Source organism: Bactrocera neohumeralis, chromosome 6, assembly GCF_024586455.1.
Source record: "Bactrocera neohumeralis isolate Rockhampton chromosome 6, APGP_CSIRO_Bneo_wtdbg2-racon-allhic-juicebox.fasta_v2, whole genome shotgun sequence".
In the NCBI taxonomy this organism is placed as follows: domain Eukaryota; kingdom Metazoa; phylum Arthropoda; class Insecta; order Diptera; family Tephritidae; genus Bactrocera; species Bactrocera neohumeralis.
In genome coordinates, this window is record NC_065923.1 from 35,871,630 (window position 1) to 35,897,761 (window position 26,132).

The following is a 26,132-nucleotide window of genomic DNA, read 5'->3' on the forward strand; positions in this document are numbered from 1 at the left end:
CATTAAATTATGTACATATATACATATACTGTTCGTAACTCACCCACTAGCTAAATTTAGCGAGCGGAGAAGTGGCGGAACGAACGGCTATTATTTCTTGCGCAAATGATAGGTTTTGCTTTGATTACGTAAAAGGTATGTGCGGTGCTAAACTCTTGTTATGTGATATTGCGGTTACGGCATATGGAAGAGGTTAATAAAGGGCCTATTAAAACAAGAAAAGAAAAACGTTAACTTTGATTGCACCGCAGTTATGAAACCCCCGAGAAATACAAAAGATTCCTTAAAGCAACTTAATTTTATTCAGTCACTTTCTTTGCTATATCCTATAATAACTCGATCTGAACAATGTCCTCAGAGATTGAACCGCCTTGGAGAATAATTTGTGCTAAATTTCGTGAAGATGACTCGTCAAATAAAAACGTTTTTCATACATGGACTTAACTTTGATCGATCAGTTGGCATGGCATCTATAAGCCTTAGTAATCCTATATGTCTTCCGACAAATTTAGAGAAAAAAGAACTGAGGGACTACTGTCTTCGCGTATATGCAGGCAGACAGACATCGTTAAATCAACTTATCTTCTTATCTTATCTTTTTCGGTGTAACAAACTACATAGCGAACTTAATATACCCTGTTCAGAATATAATTAATATACCAGCAAACGCCGAAGGAGTGGTACATATTTATTAATTGATATTACATAATTCCTTCAATACATTTATTTTCCATTCCTAAGTTGATATTCTTTTTTTTGTGAAATCAGAAGAAGTACTTTATGTGAAGAAATTGTAACACCAGCCGTCTCTATTAAAGTTATAATCCTCCAACGGTGACTAACATGTCCGGCATAGCACTTTGGATCAAGAGCTCAATTATGCTACAAAGTGGCCGCTCGCATAATTTCCATTAAATGTGAAAGAAATAAATATCGCTAAGCTTAAGTTCAAATAACACACGTGTAAACCTTCACACACGCATAAACACTCAATAAATATACTGTTAATCTTCCTACGCATACATACAAACGACCGTGGTATTGCCACATGCAAGCCGGTTTGATGTGACTTGAATGGAGGAGGCTGTCGGCTGGTCATAACATATCTGCCCTATGGTCGCAGACCTTGCGCACACTGCACGCAGTTAAAAGTTGGGGTTGATATTAATAGCAGTCAATAACAATAGTAAGGCAATACTAAAGCGATAGTAAGGCCAGAGGTATATTATAGCACGAGGCGAGCACTATAGGAGGCGCCTGAATTTATCGCTTAATTTAGCAATGAAAATAAGCTAGGAGAAGTGTCCTAGGGCACCAGAGAGCACAGCAGCTCCTCTTTAAGTTAACGTTACAAAAAATTGCTTAATTAAACGAGATAAAGTTTTACTGCTTCACAGTGTGATAATGTTTGAATTGTGGCTAACGAGTACCGAGTAAAGCAGGAAGTGTAATAGAAATCACGCATTTTGATTTGCATGAAATCTTGAAGACTTGATATCAAAACTACCAGTCAAAAGATAAGCTAACTTGCCATATAAGAAACATAATTTACGGGGGTCTGAGATCTGGAAGAGGTAGACGGGTGGTGTGGTTGAATTTTTAAAAGCAATTTATCTCGATTTCCCGCAAAACTACAAAACGCATGGAAAAAAGCTATATGGCGAAATTGTAAGTAATGAAGAGATCTATAAGACTTGAATTCACACCTTTTTCACACAACCTCAATATATATTTGTGAAAAGTTAAAATAACCTAAGTTTTGATTTTTATTTCCTATCTTTTACAAAAAATTTGTTTCTTTCGGGAATTCGGGGTTAAGCAAAACTATTTATGTCGCAAAGATGGTACAAGTTTTTCCATTGGAGTATTCTCAGTCGGCTGATGACTCGGTATTCGAAAAACCAATGTTCTAGCGCCCATTTTAGAAAGCTGGCAAGCAGGTGCCCTTCAATAATGCCTACAATGAGACTAATTTCGGTTTTTCCTAGTTATAGAAGCTTTTTGGTTTGTCCACCATCAATATTAATGGTATGCCCGTGCTACTAATATCCCAAGACCTGAGGTGTTTATCTACACCTCTGACTGGATGCCGGATGATATTTACCGAGTCACCCACTGAAAGTCCAGTTAGTATCTCCTTGCATAACCTAAAGAAAAGAGTCTTAGTATTTGTTGGCCAGACCAGGGCCTCGAATGGGAATATTACAAGACTTCAGAAATATTTAATATTCCAGGTAGCGGTCACTATTTACTTAAATTAATTTATTTGAAATGCAATCTCGGCCGTTGATAGGTTTATTTCGACATTTTTCATCTTAAAATCTGCGCAAACGAAGTGAAATGATAGATTCAATTATCCATCCACACCGTCGCTATTTGCTCTTTCGAATGGTGAACTACTATGTACATATCTACATACATGTGTGCATACATATTTATATGTGTCAACCCATTTCAATAACAATTTAATGGAAAAATAAAATATTCATGCATTTTGTTTGATATTTGTCGAACAATGTACATTGCACCTATCTACGAGGTGTGCGATACATATTTATACATATGTATGCGTTATTCCTCCAAAAAAAATAGTAAATGTAAAGGTGGTTGGACTACTCTCATTCTATGGTAACTGACAAAAATTTGTTTTACGAATATCGCCTCGGTGTTCTGAAAACGGCTACCATGAAGACAGCGCGACAGTACTTCACGATCTAGCATATGCAGACTGTCGATAGTGAAAATGACTACATTGAAAGTTGTTTTTATTCCTGGAAGAGATATCTCCAGTAAACCTCCGTTGACTCGTGACTTTGTCCACGAAACATTTCCATTCTATCAATAGACGAAATAGTAGACTTCATCGGCGAGCTTGCAGTCTCCGAACAAATCATTCAGATCGGATCACTATAGCAAGAGTCTGCCATACAAACAAAACAATCAAAATCAAGTTCCAGCTGCATTTAAGGGTATTTAGCGCTTTTTTTTTTGCTTTTTTGCTTGTTTTGCTTTTCAGTTTCCATATTTGGAGTGTGTGTTTCTTCTCCAACGTGGACTACTGAAGTTGTAACATGAGTGCAGATATTTTTGCATGAAAAATAATTACCAACTCAATCCGTGAGAAAAAATTTAAATATTTTGTTTTTACAAGCGTTCACTATTCGCAACAACAACATCTACCAACAGAGCTTTATAGGTATTTGTATTTTCGCTATTTTTAAAACAGTGATTCCGAAAAGCACACTTTCATCATTCAGGCTGTAGAAAGAAACAAATTCAATTACTCGTACTATGTATTTTTGACTTTACGCAAAACGCCGGAAGCAAACTGCATGTATGTATGTGCGATTCCAGTAAAAGGATATTAAATCAGACGGCTGGTAAGTGGAGGTACATTGTAGAGCTGTGGTATTACCATACGCCAGGACCTTATCGCGTATAGAGATAGTTAATAAAGGTAGTCGAAAGAATTTAAACGCTTTTTAATTATTTACTGTGTATTATAAATTGCTTTAACCTAACTAAAATAAAAATATACATACATATTTCAGACATATAATGTATAAGTTCCCTACTACAGTTAAGTAGTTTTACATATGAAGGGGAAAATTCAAGAAAAATAAATGTGGTAGCTTTGCCGCTTCCTTCCGAACTCAGCAATTCTTTATTTATAAAATTCATAGTTAGCTCCTTGCGTGTACCATACACGCGAGTAACTGCGCTTGTTTTGTTGGAGCCCTCCTCTCCCTCTCATTCAGCTCTTCACCCTAACGTTTCTTAATTTTCATTGTTATTATATTTTCGCTGAAATTGTCGAAAAAAATTTCAGGATATTGGTCAAAGCAGTATCACTTTTTATAATTTAAGAAAAGAATAAACAATACGGTCGGTCCGAAGACTTTTATAACAACCCATTATATATATTTCAGCATATAACTTATAAGAAATAGATTCCGATCATTTAGCATTGTGGACACCCTAATGTACTTTTTCCTCCTTTTTCATAAAAATATATTAAATTTGTATACGCTGTTAAAATTATGCGTAAAATGCTGTATATCATGTGGTACACCATGTTAAAATTAACTATAGACTGTATAAATCACTTGCTTACGTTTTTTGATGTATAAAATTAACTGCGTATATCTCTTAAGGAAATATTTCATCTTAAAAAAAATATAAGATATATTCACCAGATTGGGCTACTAAAGATCCATACAATCTGACCGATCAATTTTATCGTATAGAAAAGTTCACCTGTAAAGGATGTAATAACTTTGGAGTCTGCGTATATAGTGTTCAGTTGTTCAACCAATATGAGCATTGTATTGTGGTTTATCACGAAATATGTTTTTACTGATAACTATTCCTAAGCTCGTGATATTCGCTGTAATTTTGAGGCATACTTGGAAATAAGTGCATGCGTAAAGGAATGACTAACAATAGTACTAAGAGAAATTCCAAGGTAAATTTAATCTACAAATTGAATTATAAGTTGGGTGAACTATCACAAAATTTCATGTTAGAGCCTTTGTCATTGCACCTGTACAAAACAAAATATACAATAAGTTTTCAAGTTTTCCATTGAAAGGAAATTCTCCACACATCAGACACTGCAACAACATGAAAAAGCGAATTCTAAGAATTATAACGTATTTTGCATTGCCAGCCTCTATTCTGGTGTGTTTTGATGGCACTCGAAATTTTTCACTTATATATAAATACACACATATGTATACTACCTCGTAAAACAACTTCATACGTACGATATTTGTAAACTCAACCAAAGCGTGAAACAAATGTAATTACATATATCAAATATGGTTGGTCAAGTAGTTTTTGTGATATACTTGCAGGATTGAATTTTATACTAAGTATTTGCAAGCGTTAAAGCTAGAACCGTATTTTCACGTGCTTAGGCTGCACAAAAGTAATGAAATCATGAACTTATGAAAGCGTCTGAGAGACGAATCACTTGCATATAGTATAAGTAGTAGTATGCTTTAAAATTTGGAGTAAAGGTTGGAGGTCGTAAGTAAACCCTTAAAAGAAATCAATATAATGGATTTGTATTCGAACGAATTTTATCCATTATAGTCTACGCATACTAGGATCCACTGGAAGGTTGCTTAAAAAAATTTTACATTTGATAGAAAACACAGAAGAAATGAAGATAACCAGAGGTAATAAAGAAAAGAGGAAACAATTCAAATATATATTCCCTTTAACAATTTCTTAGTTACTTAGGTATAACCCAAAGCCCAAAAATAAAATGTACGTTCATGTTCAACAATCCAAAGGCAATGAACCGCTTTAAACACATTGATTTATGTATGTATGTACATGTATGCAAAAAACACTTGGATATTGGTGCCAAATTATTACGTGTGGCAGGAATTTCTTATCAGTTTCAGGTTGATCTTAACAAGAGGCACCGATGCGTATACGCAACAATATAATATAGGTGTTATCTGCACAACGGTACATAGTAAATGATAATAAAGTCGGTGTTACCTTTCCATTAACAAATTTATACTAGCAATTATGTTAAATGTTGTCAGCAACATCGGTTATATTGGGGATGATAGGGTATGCTTGATTGAAAATAGAGAGATTGTCTATATTTATTTTCAATTTCAACCATGCCCAAACTTCTCACATATTTTATATGGGGTTCTTGTTCTATTATTAAAACGATTTTATGAATCTACAACTTGGAATACTCTGACACAAAATTTTCAATTCAATAAAGAGTTCTTAATGATTTTTTTTTTTATATACTCATATAGTCCACCATGTCGCATGAGCAACACAAAAGGTATAAGTACCTTGCATGAATGTTTACATAAACAAAAAAATTTTAATCCTTTTTTGTAGAGTGCAACGTTTTGTATTGGAATCCAAGACGCTAAATTAAGACTTTTGTGTTCAGCAGTTAATTTCCTACAAAACTATTAATTTTGCAATTTAAAACAACTTTTTTTCATTAAATTCTTAAGAAAAAAATATTTTGCGTTAAAATAAATTAAATTCAACTGTTAATATATTTTACACGAAAAAATCGTTCCAGACTTTATTGTAGAGCATTCAATTTCCTACAAAATCTATGAACAAAGATATTTTTGCCTGTAGTTGGAGAGAGATATGTTTTCCTGTTTAATAATAAGAAAAGAATATAAAACTGTAAAGAGGAACTTCTCGCTAAAATTAAGAGTTCATACTTGGAGAGACTTTCTTAGAGTAAGATACTATTTTCCACACTACCAGAGATAAAAAAATATTCGTATTTTTGGAACCCACATTGATATAACTGTATGACGATAAGGGTGTAATATTTCCTACAGAAGTGGTTATGATGATTATAAGGGTTTTTAAATGAGTCATATTTCGACTCTCAAGTGGATTTATATCACAATGAAAAGGTACTGACAATTCTAGTACCCCTATAATAAAGACTATCGCTACTTGAGCCTACCTAACTAAAACTATGGAGAAATACACCCACTCTTTTAAATACTAATAAAATACTCGAGTTTTAAAATAGATAATGGTGCCGTCTCGAAATTCATATATCCTTCAATCACTTTGAGTATGAAGGACTTGTTTGTTTGTCTGTGAACATTGTTTGTGACAAGCAGATTTCATAACATTCATCTTCGATAAGAATATAGCAATAAATATATGGAGCTTTAATTATATTGCTGAAAACATTATGTTTTCGTTGTTTGCCTCTGATTTTGATGAGCGAAAATATTGTGTGACGTACACACTGCAGACTTTCACAATAATAATATCTGAATATATTAATCGTCATGCTACTGGATGTCCAGCCCTGATTCCGAGAATGTTCATATTCATGCTAATTTCAAACTGTTACCTCTGTCCCGTTACAAGCCGCGGCCGGAAAAAACAGCCTTCAAGAATATTACTCCAAGTCTTGGTTGTTGGCGTTCATGATAAAAAAATTGCACGTCAGTTATGCCGGCTTATTCAGCAGAAGGCGAATCGACGCTTCTCTTAAGCACTTGAATCAAAGAGTGATGGGGTGTATCTAGTATTTTAGTAGCTAGTAAATCTTGTCATGTGTGGGTGGTATAATGTTCGTGTATCTTATTTATAGAACACAATCGACTTCAGACTTTAAATATCAGCGAAAGTCGAGATGACATTTTCTGTTTGCCGCCTTAATGTGTCTCTTGGCTACATTAAAGCTGGAGATATGCTGATTTTATTGCAGCAGCAATGTCTCAAAATAGAATTGGGTATAAACAAAATATGCATATGGTGGTGTATGGTATATAGTAAATATATGTAGTACTTATATACATATGTATATATCAAATATACGAAATACAGCAACAGCAAATTGAAGAGCATATGGCTAAGCATTTTAAGCAGCTTACTCGCTTATAAAAATAAATGAAGAGTTATATTTGATGATCCATTCAAAAGGAGTTCTAACAGGTTCGTGTTCTTCTTCTTCTTAATTGGCGTAGAAACCGCTTAAGCGATTATAGCCGAGTTAACAACAGCGCGCCAGTCGTTTCTTCTTCTCGCTACGTGGCGCCAATTGGATATTCCAAGCGAAGCCAGGTCCTTCTCCACTTGGTCCTTCCAACGGAGCGGAGGTCTTCCTCTTCCTCTGCTTCCCCCGGCGGGTACTGCGTCGAATATTTTCAGAGCTGGAGTGTTTTCGTCCATCCGGACAACATGACCTAGCCAGCGTAGCCGCTGTCTTTTAATTCGCTGAACTATGTCGATGTCGTCGTATATCTCGTACAGCTCATCGTTCCATCGAATGCGGTATTCGCCGTGGCTAACGCGCAAAGGACCATAAATCTTTCGCAGGACTTTTCTCTCGAAAACTCGCAACGTCGACTCATCCGTTGTTGACATCGTCCAAGACTCTGCACCATACAGCAGGACGGGAATTATGAGTGACTTATAGAGTTTGGTTTTTGTTTGTCGAGAGAGGACTTTGCTTCTCAATTGCCTACTCAGTCCGAAGTAGCACCTGTTGGCAAGAGTTATCCTGCGTTGGATTTCTAGGCTGACATTGTTGGTGGTGTTTACGCTGGTTCCAAGATAGACGAAATTATCTACGACTTCAAAGTTATGACTGTCAACAGTGACGTGAGTGCCAAGTCGCGAATGCGACGACTGTTTGTTTGATGACAGGAGATATTTCGTCTTGCCCTCGTTCACTGCCAGACCCATTTTCTGTGCTTCCTTGTCCAGCCTGGAGAAAGCAGAACTAACGGCGCGGGTGTTGAGACCGATGATATCAATATCATCGGCATACGCCAACAGCTGTACACTCTTATAGAAGATGGTACCTTCTCTATTTAGTTCTGCGGCTCGAACTATTTTCTCCAAAAGCAGGTTGAAAAAGTCGCACGATAGGGAATCGCCTTGTCTGAAACCTCGTTTGGTATCGAACGGCTCGGAGAGGTCCTTCCCGATCCTGACGGAGCTTTTGGTGTTACTCAACGTCAGTTTACACAGCCGTATTAGTTTTGCGGGGATACCAAATTCAGACATCGCGGCATAAAGGCAGCTCCTTTTCGTGCTGTCGAAAGCAGCTTTGAAATCGACGAAGAGGTGGTGTGTGTCGATTCTCCTTTCACGGGTCTTTTCCAAGATTTGGCGCATGGTGAATATCTGGTCGGTTGTTGATTTGCCAGGTCTGAAGCCACACTGATAAGGTCCAATCAGTTTGTTGACGGTGGGCTTTAATCTTTCACACAATACGCTCGATAGAACCTTATATGCGATGTTGAGGAGGCTAATCACACGGTAGTTGGCGCAGATTGTGGGGTCTCCTTTTTTATGGATTGGGCAGAGCACACTTAAATTCCAATCGTTGGGCATGCTTTCGTCCGACCATATTTTACAAAGAAGCTGATGCATGCTCCTTATCAGTTCTTCGCCGCCGTGTTTGAATAGCTCGGCCGGCAATCCGTCGGCCCCTGCCGCTTTGTTGTTCTTCAGGCGGGCAATTGCTATTCGAACTTCTTCATGGTCGGGTAATGGAACGTCTGCTCCATCGTCATCAATTGGGGAATCGGGTTCTCCTTCTCCTGGTGTTGTGCGTTCACTGCTATTCAGCAGGCTGGAGAAGTGTTCCCTCCATAATTTAAGTATGCTCTGGGCATCAGTGACTAGATCACCTTTGGGGGTTCTACAGGAATACGCTCCGGTCTTGAAACCTTCCGTAAGCCGCCGCATTTTTTCGTAGAATTTTCGAGCATTACCCCTGTCGGCCAGCTTATCAAGCTCTTCGTACTCACGCATTTCAGCCTCTTTCTTCTTCTGTCTACAAATGCGTCTCGCTTCCCTCTTCAACTCTCGGTATCTATCCCATCCCGCACGTGTAGTGGTCGATCGTAACGTTGCGAGGTAGGCAGCCTGTTTTCTCTCCGCTGCGACACGGCACTCCTCGTCGTACCAGCTGTTCTTTTGCACTTTCCGAAAACCAATGGTTTCGGTTGCAGCTGTACGTAAGGAGTTTGAAATGCCGTCCCACAGTTCCCTTATACCGAGTTGTTGACGAGTGCTCTCAGAGAGCAGGAGTGCAAGCCGAGTAGAAAATCGTTCGGCTGTCTGTTGTGATTGCAGCTTCTTGACGTCGAACCTTCCTTGTGTTTGGTGGCGTGCGTTTTTTGCTGCACAGAGGCGAGTGCGAATCTTAGCTGCAACAAGATAGTGGTCCGAGTCGATGTTAGGACCTCGGAGCGCACGCACATCTAAAACACTGGAGACGTGTCTTCCATCTATCACAACATGATCGATTTGGTTGGTAGTTTTTCGATCCGGAGACAGCCAGGTAGCTTGATGAATTTTCTTATGCTGGAATCTAGTACTACAGATAACCATATTTCGGGCCCCGGCGAAGTAAATCAGCCTCAACCCATTTGGGGATGTTTCGTCGTGGAGGCTGAATTTACCGACCGTAGTGCCAAATATACCTTCTTTGCCCACCCTGGCGTTAAAGTCGCCAAGCACGATTTTGACATCGTGGCGGGGGCAGCTCTCATAAGCGCGCTCCAAGCGCTCATAGAAGGCATCTTTGGTCACATCGTCCTTCTCTTCCGTCGGGGCGTGGGCGCAAATCAGCGATATGTTGAAGAACCTCGCTTTGATGCGGATTGTGGCTAGACGTTCATTCACCGCAGTGAATGATAGTACTCGGCGACGGAGTCTCTCTCCCACCACGAATCCTACACCAAACTTGCGCTCCTTTATATGGCCACTGTAGTAAATGTCACAAGGACCTACTCGTCTCTGTCCTTGTCCCGTCCATCGCATTTCTTGGACGGCGGTGATGTCAGCCTTTGTCTTTACGAGGACATCAACCAGCTGGGCAGCGGCACCTTCCCAATTAAGGGACCGGACATTCCAGGTGCATTCCCTCAATTCGTAGTCCTTATTTCGTTTGCCATGGTCGTCATCAAAAGGGGGGTCTCTCATCCGAGGCTGGTTGTAGCTCTTCACTGGGGGTGATTTTTTACGTGGCGGGTCCCAAACCCAGCGCACAACCCTTGTAGGGAATGTTTCGCCTTCTCACTTTAGCTCGCCTTCGAACGGATGTTCTTAGGCTACCCAGAGGATACTTGGTCAAAGACCGGAAGTAGTGAGCTGCTTGAGCCATGTGTAAAAGAATCGTTTCTGGCCACTCCCAAGTGAATGGCGATCAGAGAACTTTCCTCTTGCGTGAACTTCTACACAGACTCCATCCTCCAACAGGTTCGTGTTATTTTATAGAAATTTAAATATTGTTAAAGAACTTAAATCGATTTTAGTGATCCTCCAACTTTCTGAGGGGAAAGTGCGCGATTTCTACGCAAAAACAAGAAAACCATGTTGCTTCTTTGGATTGACCATCACAGTCACCAAACGCCGATCGAAAAGAAGATTGTTGGTATTTAAGTAAAGCGAGAAAAATATAAATAATTGGAGGATGTTGATGTGAACGATATTTGATTACAACAAGATGATCTTTGATGAGCTCATCATCCCTTGTGGTGGGGTTGTGGCAATTTAACACTTCTGAACGTTTTTTGTGGATTTTCACACAAATCAATATTTCAGAAATTTAACAAATACGATAGGTTGGTTGTCTTCATTAAAGAAAGTGCATTATTAGAAAGCGAAATTGTTTTAAGACCATTTCAGGATATAATTTGCTTTGTTCAAAGTCAAAAAGCAACCCTATAAAAAATGCTGACGTACAACTTACCTGACAACTGACCGTCACTGTTTTCGTAACAAAAGGACACCTATGACACATGTACTTGTACATGTACATGTACGATATTTATATAATCAAAAGGAAAGTCACGACCTTACTCGTATTAACGTAAAACCAAAAAAAACACAAGAAAAAAACAAAATTTATTAATCCTATAGGCTATGAGGCAGAAAAACCACAGCTACTCGTGAAACTCTTTTTCTTTCACATTCCTGCACATGTTTTGATGATCAAGAAAAACAAAACAAACGGTTAAAAATTAGAAATCTGAAGTTGACATGTTTAGACCTACAGTCATTGTTTGTGCTAAAAAAAGGTTTCCTGAACGCTAATTAATAAATTTGTATACATACATACTTAGATTAATGTACTATTATCAAAATGAATCCTTGCATATGACCTTTTCTTTCCAAGAATTTGCTCATTTGTTTGAAAAGCCGATATAAGAAGTACAAACCGACTGGCAAAAATCAAGATAAAGGTATTTTTTTCCTTTATGTCAACAAAAGATGCACCTGTGAGGGGTTTTATAGCTTCAATGTACCCAAAGTATCGTTAATATTAAAGAAAATATCATTTGTAACATTTTAATGCAGGTATATGCGAATATGTTAACGGAGACAATGTTCTCAAATTTAACTTAATCAACTCTTTTAAAATCTTTGCCTCATGTTTGTCCTACATTAAATAAACAAAAATAAAATGTTCGCCAATAACCTTGAAATTGTAATTTGCATAGTAAATAGAAATAAAACAATAACAAGTAAGGAAGCGCTAAGTTCGGGTGCAACCGAACATTTATACTCTTGCAACTTACAAGAATCAAAGTCAGGAAAATACTTTAAAGTGTAAAACCAATCATATAGAGTGAAGTCAGCCGAATGTTCGAAAATCCTAATATTAGTTATATCAAGTTTTCGGTCAATTTTATCTATTTTAGTCGTAAAAATGCACTGTTATGAATAAAACACGCTCTCTTATTTCCATTGGGGTAACTCACATATTGGTCGATATGTGCGGCACAAGGTCACCCAATGTTCGAAAATCTTTATATTAAGTATATGGGGGCTAAGGAAAGTATTGGTCCGATTTAATCTATTTTTGACATACAAACATACCATTATAAGAGAAGGATTATCCCTTAATTTCAATTATATATATATGTACATAACATTGACCGACATTTTCGAACAAAAGTCAACTACAGGTACCGGGGTCTAAACATTCGGTGCCTAAAGGCTTGAACAGTTTTTTTTATTGGATTTAAATAATTTTTGTCATAGGGCACACACTAAAGACATTATTCGTGTAAAGTTTTTATCTCGTTATATTAATTGCTTTTAGATTTGTGTACTGGAAACTGAAAGAATTAAGTGGAATTTTAAATTGTGCTATATGGAAAGTAGGCGTGGTTATTCTTCGATTTCGTCCATTTTCACAATGTAACATAAGAATGTAAGTAGAATGCCATATACTAAACTTTGTCGAAATCGGTTGGTCGAGTGCCGAGATTTGGGATTTCACTAAAAAGTGGGCGGTGCCACGCTCATCGTACAATTTTCGAACTAATAAAGACCTCTCATACCATCTCGGAGGTAAAATTTAACGTCTTTGGCGTATTTAGTTATTGATTTATTGCCCTTTTAGTAGTTTTGAACAGTACCGTTATATGGGGAGTGAGCGGGCTTATCCTCTGATTTCATCTATTTTCACACTATCGGTAGAAGTTCTCATAAAATTTGTACTCAGAAAATTTGGTTGTATTAGCTTAAGTGGTATAGGAGATATGTACATTAAAATTGTTTGAGGGCGGGGCACAGATGTCCCTTACTACTGCGATTCTCTTTACCAAATTACAGCTTTATATCTTAATTTAGTGCTTAGTTATGGAACTTTAATCGATTAATAGCGATTTGTGGGCGTGGCAGTGATCTGATTACCATCTACGAACTGGAACTTTCGTTTATACTAAGGAACCCACATACCAAGTTTCATCGAGATATCTCAATTTTTACTCAAGTTACAGTTTGCACAGACGGACGGACGGACAGACAGACAGTCAATCGGATTTCAACTTTTCTCGTCATCCTGATATATATGTATATAAGCCTATATCTATCTCGCTTAGTTTTAGGTAAAACGTACAACCGTTTTGTGCACAAAATTATAACACTCTGCAACAACTGGTTGCAAAAGTATAAAAATTAATAAAACCAAAAAAATAATCACAAAAACAATATTTTATAAAAATAAAATCGAAAAAAAAAACAAAAACAAAATGTAAAAAATTAAAAAAGACAGTTGTTATAATTGAAAACACGACTTAGTTTCTCTTTATTTATTTGAAACCAGACATTATTTTTAGCTTTATAATTTCGGTCCTTGAGAACCTTCAGTGTTCCGCTGAGCTCTGAGCTTTATTTTATATTTTTTGTGCTGTTCTAAGTAATTGTCTTCTGTTCTACACAAAAATCTAAAATTATTTCGATTACTTTTTTTTCATCAAATGTTGTTTTTTCACCTTTCTATTATTATCGCCAATTATTTTTGTATGGCAAAAGTGAAGTTTGATATTATTTTTATAATATAATTTATTATAAAGGAATTTGTTAAATCGAAGAAGGGAACAATAATTATATTATTTATTCACATCGACGACAGCAAGAATTCAGGAACAACAAAACAGTTATACATTTCACTTTCGGGTAATGAACACCTTTCTACCCAACAGAAATTTTCTTCATCAAAAACTGATACACATGACTTGTCAGCAGATTTAGACTTGCCACCGATAGCCCATAGTTTATTGTCTAGCGATACGCAAGTCATCAAACCAGGACCAACTTCCAAAGAGCAAATCTGCGAAATGTTTTCAAGAATATTCAGTTTGACATCAAGCGATTGGAAATCAACTCAATATATGTACCTGTGACCATGTGTTGAGCTGAGGATCGTAACGTTCAACAGATCTGTGCTCATTTCTACGGCTTAAAACATAAATGTGACCTTTATGTGCAGCTACCTGTAATATAAGAAGTAGCAATTAACGTTTTATTTAGTTTTAATGGAGTTAAGAGGGCGACTAAATAAATTAGTGACTATTTTTAATTAGACAATTTTGATAATTTTTATTGAAGCGGAGTTGCTTTTGCTGGTTTTGAAAACTTTAGGGAAGACGGTGAAATCAAATGGAATCTCTTATTATAGCGGAAGTATGTATTTCAGTAATAAATTTTAATACTCTAGACAGAATACGAATTCCGGTTACGTACATCCGTCTGTAATAAAAGAAATCCAAGGAGGTGAATGTTTATATTTAAACGCATAAATAAAGGTGTCATACACCGTTCTTCGACTCTTCCTCATTCTACCAAATCATGACTTGATGAACTTTCTACTAATATTAATAATTATATTTTAATCTAACTTACACCAGAAAAGTAATATTCTGTCATATTCGCGCAAGAAGTCCAAGTATTCGAATCCGGATTGTAGCATTCGACGGTGATTGTTTGCCCTTTGCCATTATTACCGCCCATTATGAAAATTTTACCATTCAAGGTCACTGCACCTGCGTCATATCGTCCATAAATTAAGCTGGTCACAAATATCCAACCATCGGAAATCGTATATCTGGAAACAAACAAAAGCAATGAAAAACAAGAAAAAACGTTAACAGTTTATACGTTTGCAAAATTTCAAAAGGATATCTTAAAAACTGAGGGACTAGTTCGTATATATACAGACGGACGGACGGACAGACAGACAGACGGACATGGTTAAATCGACTCAGCTCAAAATACTGATCATTTATATATATACTTTATAGGTTCTCCGAAGCTTCTTTCTGGGTGTTACAAACATCTTAACAAACTTAATATACCCTTGGGTATAAATAGCCCATATCTCTAAACTGAAGCGTCAAAAGTGGCATTTGGTCGCCACTTCCTCCATTAAAAAACACTTAGAATTATTCAAAATAAGTCGTTGACAATGTTAAAGTGTTACGAGTTTTCTAAAGTCTGATTCAATCAGATCGTAAGATTTCACCTATTTTGTTTACCATCCATACTACCCTAACACATCTAATCTAAAGTGCTTTCACCGTTAAGCTTAAAGTCAGCCTTTAATTGTTAAAGCTCACAATGGCCATCGTTAGGTAATTCGTTACAGATATATATATTCACCTTTCCACCGACGACAAAACTCCACCCTTACAACCACCAATCGCGTAGATTTTATCATCTAATTCGACAACGCAGTGTGACCTTCTTGCTTGGATCATGCCGGGTAAATTCTGCCATGTCTTATTTCGTATATTCCAGCTGCGGACGACGTTATATGTGGCAACACCTTTATAACCGCCAATAAATAATAAACTACCATCCTTTAAAATAGTTCTATACTCTCCGTAATCGATTTTTATACTCGCGTATTCCTCCCACTTATCCTCAGTTTTGTTATATTGCAGCAGTTTGGGATTCACCTATTTCAAATATATTGTAAGTATATTAATGTAAAATTATCATTTTTGAATATAAGCCACAGTATGTGTTTACCTTCGAGCAAAGCGCTAGGATTGTTTTCTCATCACAATATGTAGTACTGACCCCACGTGGTTCTGTAAATCGCATATTTATCATTGGCCGTGCTGTAGGCTCTCTGATCCACGATAACGCCTTGAACGCCAGTAGCTCACATCCAGGCAACGGCTGTATTTGTGTCACCAGAAAGTCCACATTGAATTGGGTAAGCCGGAGACAAGCTATTAAAAGTGGCAGTTGCTCTTGACGCGCAGGAACATCGTAATTGTACCAGCGTTGTATGGCATCGAAGGCATCTTCCTCACGGGTTATGTTCAAATTGTCAGATACCAGAATACGTTGCAATTTTTCTACATCAAAATTCAAAAAGTCATCGCTTCGGCTGATCTAGTATTATTAGAAACAAAATTTAAATTACACAGGTGCCGTTATTGTGACACATTACGTGTATGTTTAGACTCACCTCCATGAAGTTCTGTGTCTCGTATTCGATGATTTTCTGCCTAAGAACTTCACATTTCGTTTTACGTTCCAGCGCATAAGCAGCCTGCAAGGTGTATTCATCGATATGTGTAATGAGGTAGTCCACACTACTGGTTATGGCATCGTCCAATTGCAAAACGATTGCCGCATTTAGCATGGCAGCGACATTGTTAACGGTAATGAGGGCCTCTCCGGTGTAACAAAAGGTTATTAGATGCTCAAAAATATCGCTATCGATATCATGTATCTCGATGACTGGATTAGTGCCTTGATTGCCATTGAAAAGGTTCTCGAAGTAAGGACTCGCTGCTGCGAGTATCAAACGATGCGCGGGTACACTGAAAAACAATTATAAATATTAATTTATATAATTTTATGTAAGCTGCGGACAAGGTAATACTTACAGAGCCGTTGGGTTTGACACTTTAAATGTCACATCGATTAGAGACTGCTCGTCGTAGAAACTACATATTTTCGTCATTAATTTCTCCATGAAACGGTTCTGCTCACAGGAATTTCTCTGAAGAGCAAGTGTTTGGGAAGAACTCATGGCCATTACTAGTTACTTAAATTTCCTTCTGTAATAAAATATATATATTGATTAAAATATTTCAAAGAAGTAAAAGCACTTGGAATTTTTCTTCCAAGTTTTCCGGTGTACACTAAATCTGCGTCCGATCAGTGACTGTCTTCTTATCTTGACAACTTTGATGGCGCGTTGAACTCCATGCCTGGCAATATGCTAACCGCAGTTATTTATTTGTAGTTATCGCAGCTTTTAGTCGAACGTTCCTGTACTTCTAATGGTGGAAAGTAAAAAATAATTGTCTTAGTAACCTTAAGATCTCTCGCTCTTGTATTTAGTTACGCGCTATGAGACCTCTGTAGAAGTGTTATACTTGAAATAGCCTTTCTCCAATCTACACCCAAAATCATTCGGTATTAGTTTTTCGCATAGAATTCCATTTTTATATTGGAGGCCTTTGGCCGTGTTTCAAAAAATAATAATACTAGTCAATCCAACACCGGGGTATTCACAGCTCTTTTGCGAGCCGAAAAAAGTGCGAATGAACTATAAACACCGCGGCCAAGGTTATTTTTTTTTAAGCGCGGCCGAAGGTGTGAGAGTGCGAAGCAGTTTTCAAAATAAAATGTTTTTCTTTTAAACCGCTCTATAAATTCGGATATGTGTACATATCTTAATGTTTAGTGTAATTACAGCTAAGTGAACAGAAGCAACTAAGTTGAATACATTTAATATCTCACAGCTAAAATGATGCAGCAGCGAAATGAGAAAACGCTTAGTAAAAATTCATGATGCGAAACAAAAAATATGTTACTAATTTATTGATTACTTAATATATGCAAAATTAAAAAAAAAAAAAAAAAAAAACCATAAAATTATTTATTCTTTGCAATCTGTAAGTAAAAACATGTTCGCAATGTAAGCTCATAGACGAGTAAAAAAATCGGCTCTTAATAAAATATATGTAAGTATGTAAAACGAAAGTGCGAAATGCGCGAAAATGGTCATCTACGTACTCCAGCTTTAAGCAACGAAGCGGAAAAATTTCGCGAAAAAAATCATCCGACAACCATACGAAGAGTGTTCAGGGAGCTGATTTCAATGGCCGCACAGACCGAAATAAACCACACAGCAATGCTAAAAATCGAAGTGTAATTTTGAAGCTCACAAGCGAACGTTTACATATGTATGGACATACGCAAGTAAAAGAGTGAAAGCTTCTGGAATACCGATATACATACATATGTACATAAGTATATGTATATGTATATACTTATGTTTATGATGAGAATTCAACTTCTTTAGATCGGATGGAAAGAGCCTATATGTGGAGGCAAGCAAATTCTGAGCTACATCCGGAAAATCTGCGAAGCTACGTAAACATGGTAGAAGACATGTAATGGTGTGGGGATGCACATGTCGGGAATTTGGAATTTGTCGATAGTATTATGAACAAAAGTATGTTTCTGGGCATTTTGAAGCGAAATTTGCTGCAAAGTGGTGCGAAACTAAATATTTCCAACAATTTTTGTTACCATGAAGATCATGATCCGAAACTTAAATACAGAGTAGTATCAAAGTTGGCTTACTTGGAACTGTCCACATATTGTAAGAACACCAGCACTGTCTCCAGATTTTATGCAATTGAGAATATATGGTCAGTTTTGGATATATTCGAGCCGCTTGAAAAACGCCGTGCAAACAGAATGAAACAAAATTGCTTCTAGCTATACAAAGAAATCGGTGGAATCCATGCCGAAACGTACGACAGCAATTATGGATAGTAAGGGGTATTTCGCAAGATATTAATCCAACTAAAATTTTTTTGTCCTTGAAGTGTATTTTTGGGTTTGTTACTGCATCATTTTCGCTGTGAGGTGCAATTTTAAACCAAGGCTTGGTTTTTGCTGTTATTAAATAAAATATATAAAAAAAATCTGAATTTTTAGAGCATAAATTAAATGTTTATATGTATCAGCCGCTGTTAAGTGCCATTTCTAGTTTTTAAAAAATGAATTTAGCTATCAGGTAATGCTTTCTTTAGTACTTTTTATATGATTTCATCACTTTGGCTGTGAGCCACTGTTCATAAACTATTGAAACGTGCACTTTTCGCTCACGGATTTGTAATATTCGCGTCAAAACAAGACGATTTAAAAATAATAGTATTTTTTGCGGCCCCTGTCTTTGGGGGACCTATACCTCAGTATACTGTGACCTAAACTATAAACTTTCATTATTTTTAATATACACAAGTAAATGCATACATATGTATGTCCATATTTTTCCTTTTAAAATTCAATTCACACACTATGGCAGCACTACGTACTTAGGTGGCTTGAAAGTTTTATTCGCTCAATTGTCCTATCAGCAGAACTAACAACAAACAACGCGTCGCCGGCTAAAGTTCTGCAAACAATAATACTTATATGTAAATACTGGAAATTTGTTGTTGTTATGTGATCCGAAAAGCTGACTGGCACATTGTACTTCACTAGAAATGCGTAAATTAATTTGACACTTACCCCGTTTTATTGTAATAATAAACAACAACAATACAACTTCTGCTTTCTAATTTTTCAACACTTATGTATATGTATGTATTATATTGGGATCTTATGCTATACACACTTATTACAACACAACTGGTTAACGAAAACTGAACTAAGTTGCTTGGGGACTCACAGCTTAATGAAGCTAAAATATTTTTTAAACTAGCGATCGTCACGCCGTTACTCTCTTGAGTCACTTTAGTTCCCGACAATACAACAAACTCAGCACTTTTCAATCACAATAAGCAAAATCATCACAGCCTGAGTTGCGCTGGCGCCGTCTGGCAAGCGGTGGCTCACACGAAATTAACGGTGCTGAGTTATCACGCGATTTATATATATGTACATACACTCTCCGTCAACAGGTTAGACTTAAGTATTTAGTATTTAGCTAATGACTTTTGTTTTGAATTTAATTCAGTGGAGCAGCTAGGGGGGGCGGGCGAAGAGGGCTGTCGCACCGGGCACAACGTCTTGGGGGCAGAAAAACGATCTTCGCTTTTTTTTAGTATTCAGAAAAATACTTCAACAAAACTTTTTTTGTTTTATTTATCTGAAGTCATAAACAATAACAGCTTCTTTGTTATAATATACTGATTTTAATGTAAATGATTTAAATTATCTACTATAGTAACAAATATATACACTAAAGTAACAAATGTTTGAATCAGTCACGACTTTCGTGCTTAAGGTAGTACGAGCGTGGATTCGTTTTTTGAATGATTTTTTTCCATTTTCAAGAAACATTTAAAACAACCCTCGTGAACAGACAAAAAATTCCATAGTTTCATAGTCACATTTGAAGCATAGGGTGAGAGCGACACATTGCGACGTAGAAGTGACAAAAAAACAATATCTTTATTTTGACTCTGTCGTCGCGACGTGTCACTCTCACAGTTACCCTCTGCCTTGAATGTAACAAATACCTTTATTTATCCAAATTTTCAAAAATGGTATTTAAAAACTCCAATTCGGGCAAAACTTCCTGCAAATTGTGTCAAAAGTGTACAAGATATAGGGCGAAAATGGAGTTTTTCTACTGCTATTAATAAGATGTCTTGTAAATTTACTATCAATTTCCTCAAAATACCTAATGTGAGAATTTTGATACTTCAGAATTTGCGTGGCTTCTAGTTCCTAAATTTTATATGTATACTTAATATCGAAGATATTTTGTAAAAATTCACTTTTGTTCGAACCACCTCATGAAACTTGCAGGTAGGTAGATAAAGGGGGGCGGCAGAACATGCTTGGCCCCGGGCGCCCGAAGTTGTAGCTACGCCACTGGCTTAATTAAATAAATGTTGATAAGCATAGGCCTGGGTTAATCACTGAACTGCCAGATTAATTCTCAAAAGATTTACATTTAAATTTAACAAAATTGAGTGTTTCCAAACATTGTCATAAAAAAGTTTTTGCTTCAAATATTGCTCAAACTCGATTGGTATCTTAATTTTCGATCGTTTTTTATTCAAAATAATTTTTATTTTTCGGTGTACAGTATCAGTGTCTTATAAAATATTTAAAATTTTTAAGATCAAAGAGTTAAGAGTATTTGCCTTATATGTATATGAATATCACTCAAACGCGCAAATGGCGGTAGAAGGCCATAGAAATTGTTTATCAGTTACGTAATTTGTTATTAATATTCACTGAAATTAGATACTTAAGATAACTTAAAATCGATTTCCCACTCATTGCTGACCATGTTGCAGCGTACTGTAGGCATACTGGTTTGTGATTGGTGAACTGTCGCGCTCGCATGAAGTCCGTTGCACATCTGCTGAACGATCTCTCATGTCACATACATATGTATGTATGGGTAACTCATATATGAAAGCAGCGAAGTTCGCTTCACCGGAACGCAAAAGGCGTGGCTAAAAACGCTTCAGTAGAAATTTATGTAGTTGTGTGCCGAAGTATATTTTGCCATTTCGAGAACTACTTATGTGTTAGTTTTTTATTGATATTGTTGTCACATGGCTTTGTAGGGAAATATTTTACCATTGTTTCGCAATTATAATTTCGAAAAATGAACACCTTTGTCCTAAAAAAAAAATATTAATAAAAATAAAAATACATTTTCTAAAATTATCCTTTTTGATAAGGCGTGACACACACACATAGGAGCGGAGGGTTTGGAGGAACTACAGACCTCTACATTTTTCGGAAATGTGTACGACAAGTCTTCTCTGACTTGAAGAACTTCTGGAAAAAAATATTGAGTGATAATTGAAAATTTCAAATTCTTGATATTGGGCCTTTACAGCCTTCAGGACCTTTATATTCTAAATATAGGCCACTTAATCGTATTTGATTGTGTTATTCCAACATACTAGACGCTGTCTATTGTCAACTTTCTGGTTATTTGCTTCACAAAGGAATAATGTTTGGTGTACGGGAATTCGAGTTTGAAAGCATTTATCAGAAAGAGTTAAACAACACAGTTGTTCCAGTGGCTCTTCGGAAGGAAGTGCTGTGTATGAATTTTTGAAAAAAAAAAATTTGATGAAAAAAAATGATACTAATACTATTGACAAGGAACTTGAAAATAAAATTCGCAAAGAAATATCAATTTGGAAAATGGTTCTTCAAAAGTTTTTAGATATCATACATACTCTAGCAAAGAGTTTTTTGGGAGAACATCAAGAGCATCACCTACTTTTTGGCGAAATCACATATCTCGAGACCAATAATCGAGCGTACTTCCCATATAGCACAATTTTAAATTTCACTTTTACATTCCAGTACACAAATCAAGTAGCAGTAAATATAACGACACAAGACTTATGCACAAATAATCATGCCTATAATGTGAGCTATCTATCCCAAATTTGTTTAAATCCAAAAAAAATGTTCAAGCCGCTAGGTACCCGATATTTAGACAACGGTGCCTATAGTTGACCTTTGATCGAAAATGTCGGTGAATGTGTGAGATATATAATTGAAATTCAGGGATAGTATTTCCCTGACAATGGTACGTGTGTATGTTCAAATTGGATTGAATCGGATCAATACTTCCCTTAGCCCCCAAATACCCAATATAAAGATTTTCGAACTTCCGGCTGACTTGGTACCGCATATATCGGCCAATATGAGAGTTATCCTAATGAAAATAAGAGAGCGTGTTTTACTCATAACAGTGTATCATTGAGCCAAAAATAGATAAATTTGAGCGAAAACTTGACCTAGCCCCTAAATATTAGGTTCTTAAAAATCCGTTGTGCCTGTCACTATAACTCGGAAGATCATACGTACATACATATACTCATTTATAGTCCACAATTAAATTTTCACTCTTTATTTTTATCTCTTAAATATTCGACTTTCAGATTCCAATTATAATTTCACTTTTTCAAAACTCTTTAATTTTATTTCAAGTTTTCCGCAATTCTTTTCACTTGTTTCACTTCACATGACGGACAAAATACTGCTGCTACTGACCGCAGGAGAACGTTGTGATGAAAGAAACGGGAATTGAAATTTCGATCGAGTTGATCCTTTTAAGGTCTGCTGGGTGGTGAATATGCCTAGTTGTATGGTGTATTGAATAATGGGTTGTAGATGCGTCTTCCTGTGTGGTGTCTTCTTGTGTGGATCGCGTTAATGTGGTGTATTGTCGTCCAGTGACGTGCATGGAGGAGGGAGCGTAGACTCATCTAGCCAATACAAGTTTGTGAATATAAGGAAATCTTTAGTTGTTTATTGACAATTGAACACAACTTATCAAAGAAAGTGCTGTTTATCTTGGTATCTTATTGCTCCAAGTCACACGGCTGAGAACCATTTGATTAAAGCTACAGATGACGAATTGATATGGCAAATATTTATGCCACCGATTATAATTGTACAGTTGGATCAAAATACTATTACACATGCAAAATTTCCTTCCAAAAATAGCCTTTTCAGTAAACCTAGAGAACGTAAATTATAGAGAAGGTCCAACTACGGACAAGCATGTGAACTGTCAAAAGCTAACAAAATGCGAAGAGCGTGTTTCCCCACAGCTATGTACATAGCTCAAAAGGAGAACTTTTAACAGTGGCGCGTGAACAGAGCTGATCATTCAATGAAAATTTTGCTAAGAAATACATATAACAGAGAATGTTATAGTTAGACAGAGAATGTTATTTAACATTTAGCTAAACTGTACCACTCTGATAAAGGCGAGAAAATTTTCAGAATTTTAGAGGAAAATATACAATACGAAGTGAAACATGTTTCTCTTTGTTTAAATTTTTTGAACAACAGTCAGAATAGACCGAATAAATTTTAAAATAAAAGTTAACATTGTTTAATTATTTTCAATATTAAATTAAATACGCGAAACTATGATATAAGACGCCACGAAACAAAGAATTTAACGGAATATTGTCGTGTCAAGTGATTGCATATTAGCAAATTTATCAATTTTTATGCTCGATTGAATTTTGTTTCTTGAAATTAAAATTATTATTGTTTTAAGTGGATTTTAAGTTGTTATTCGCAGATTTGCAGATTTTGAATTGTAATTTTGAATAATGCCACCAAAACGTGATAATGTTGGGAGACGTTCGCGTGCGGTTTCGCAGGTAGCAGTTAGGAGAGCATAGGAAAATGATGTGCAGCATTTTAAAAGGGATTTAATTGATCGACAACGTACTAAACGTAGAAGAATTTTGCAAAATAGGACAGGTGTTTTAGGAAATTTGAATCGAGGAGCATTCATTTATAATAATACATAATACATCAGTTAATATTAGATTAATGTCTGTATTTGTGAACATTGCAAAGCGAAGAACGTCGTTGCTATATCAGTTCAAGTGTGAGAAGAGAAATTGTTGAACGCCTACAAAATTTTTTCCACCATGAAAATTAATTGGTTCGATTGTTTCAAATAGCCCATGATCGTATGCCGTCGGATGATTATAAAATTGTCATTCGAGCTGATAAAACTCCTGTTGGGGAGCTCGCAAGGCGATTTAATGCTTCTGCGATTGATGAAGTTGCCATTGTTATTGTCGGAGATGAGTTTCAGTCGCGTGATATTGTGTTGCAACATAGGAATTCGAACTTACAACGTGTTTCTGACACGCATCGTTTCTATGATGCTTTACAATATCCGATTATATTTTGGCACGGAGAGGATGTGTATCATTTTAATGTCAAAATGATAAATCCTTTGAATGGTCAGTGAAAACTACATCAAATCTATTGGGAAATATTTTATTTTTATATTTGGTTGGATTGTTTCATTGAAGGATCTGAAACAAATAAAAATGCGCAATGAATTAATGCATTTTTGATGATAAGATTACTCATATTTTGCACTGTCGACGACTTTTTCATCAGATGCTGTAGATATGTATGTACATACATATGTATGTATGTATGTATGTATGCAAAGATTGAAACTGAGCGATTGAATTTTATTCGGTTTAATCAGCAAAACTTACGTACAAAAAATACATACATACATACATATGTATGTACATTTGCGTGTTGTCATTAACAACGATGGAAATGTGAACGATCTCGGAAGAATAATCATTTTGCCATCTTCATACACTGGAAGTCCACGTCATATGCACGAATATGCACAGGGCGCAATGACTTACATACGTACGACATTACGGCCGAGCTGATTTGTTTATTACGTTTACGTGCAATCCACAATGAGCTGAAATTAGAGATCTCTTATTTAATGGGCAATCGCCAACAGATCGTCACGACCTAACAGCACGTACAGTGGCTCAAAGTTATAACAACAGTATGAATAAAATAATTTTAACTTAAATACAAAAAATTTAAATTGAAAGACGACAATAATTTTTGTTTTGTTTTTAAAATTGTTGTTAGATTCCACCAATTTACGGAAAAAGAAAGGTGGAATATTGTTCCACTCCTCTTTCAAGGCTGCTATTAACTCCGATCTCTTCGTAATGTGGCGACTATTTAATTTCTGCTTCAAATAATGCTACACATGCTCAATTACTTTCAAATGGGGGAATTGTGGCAGAATTTCAAGCATGTCAAGCAACGTATGTAAGCTTAGGATCGTTATCCTGGTAAAATATAAAATCTCCAAATGTCCAATTTCGGAGCACTTTCCTTCGCATTCGCTTTCAAAAAGTTCAAATAAGGGGATGTTCGAGCAAGCAAATAACTGCAGCAATATTGCGACAGTGTTGTTTTATTGCAGATACTCAGCTGATACATACATACTTATATTGCGACATTTTGGCGTCGAATATGATGCCTTGCGATACTACCGCAGTGATTGAGACTCGAACATCCCCTAAGTCATCTTATTCATATTGCCTTATATTAAATGCATTATTTCTGGTCCACTAGCGGATATCGCGCCCCATACCATTACCGATCCCATGCCATGCTTCGCAGTTGGCCGTAGGTTAATTTATTTAAGCTCTGTGCTAGGCTTATGACTGCCCATCTTACCGAAACATGTTGAATTTACTTTCGTCCGTGTATAAAACATTTTCCCAGAAGAAAAAATCTTTAAAAATATGCTTTTTGGCAAAGTTGATCCGTCTCTGTTTGTTGACCTTGCTTACAAAAGGTTTTTTCCTCCCGACTCTTCCATTATAATTGTATTTCGCCAGCACATTCCGCACAGTTTCTGGATCCGAATTTTTCCCTAAATACTTCTCCGCTAAGGAAGCTAATTTTGGAGCACTTGTATGAGGTTCTTTCCTCATTTGTGATAAGGCCAACGCTCATCGACTCAGAAAAAAATTTCCGTTTACTCGGCTTTGGTCTATTGCTAAAGTTACCGT

At 36.4% G+C, this 26,132-nt stretch overlaps 2 protein-coding genes across 6 annotated transcripts in view; one reads left to right on the forward strand and one right to left on the reverse strand.

The window, feature by feature from the left end:
- The window catches only part of LOC126763003 (kelch-like protein 5), a 106,040-nt gene extending 86,537 nt beyond the window's left edge, over window positions 1-19,503 (reverse strand). Inside the window, exons 1-9 of one of the 4 annotated variants that reach the window (XM_050480155.1) lie at window positions 19,330-19,502; window positions 19,134-19,213; window positions 16,683-16,856; window positions 16,259-16,616; window positions 15,811-16,182; window positions 15,439-15,737; window positions 14,683-14,884; window positions 14,178-14,273; window positions 13,553-14,110 (exon numbers count right to left, since the gene is read on the reverse strand). In XM_050480155.1, coding sequence (XP_050336112.1) covers window positions 13,898-14,110; window positions 14,178-14,273; window positions 14,683-14,884; window positions 15,439-15,737; window positions 15,811-16,182; window positions 16,259-16,616; window positions 16,683-16,834 — 1,692 coding nt within the window. In that variant the 5' untranslated portion in view covers window positions 16,835-16,856; window positions 19,134-19,213; window positions 19,330-19,502 and the 3' untranslated portion in view covers window positions 13,553-13,897. Of the gene's footprint in view, window positions 1-13,552; window positions 14,111-14,177; window positions 14,274-14,678; window positions 14,885-15,438; window positions 15,738-15,810; window positions 16,183-16,258; window positions 16,617-16,682; window positions 16,857-19,133; window positions 19,214-19,329 lie in introns of those variants that run through there. The other 3 variants (XM_050480154.1, XM_050480157.1, XM_050480156.1) reach the window with 3 other exon arrangements.
- The window catches only part of LOC126763001 (kelch-like protein 5), a 157,061-nt gene that overhangs the window by 112,200 nt on the left and 18,729 nt on the right, over window positions 1-26,132 (forward strand). The gene's annotated exons all lie outside the window — the stretch shown is intronic.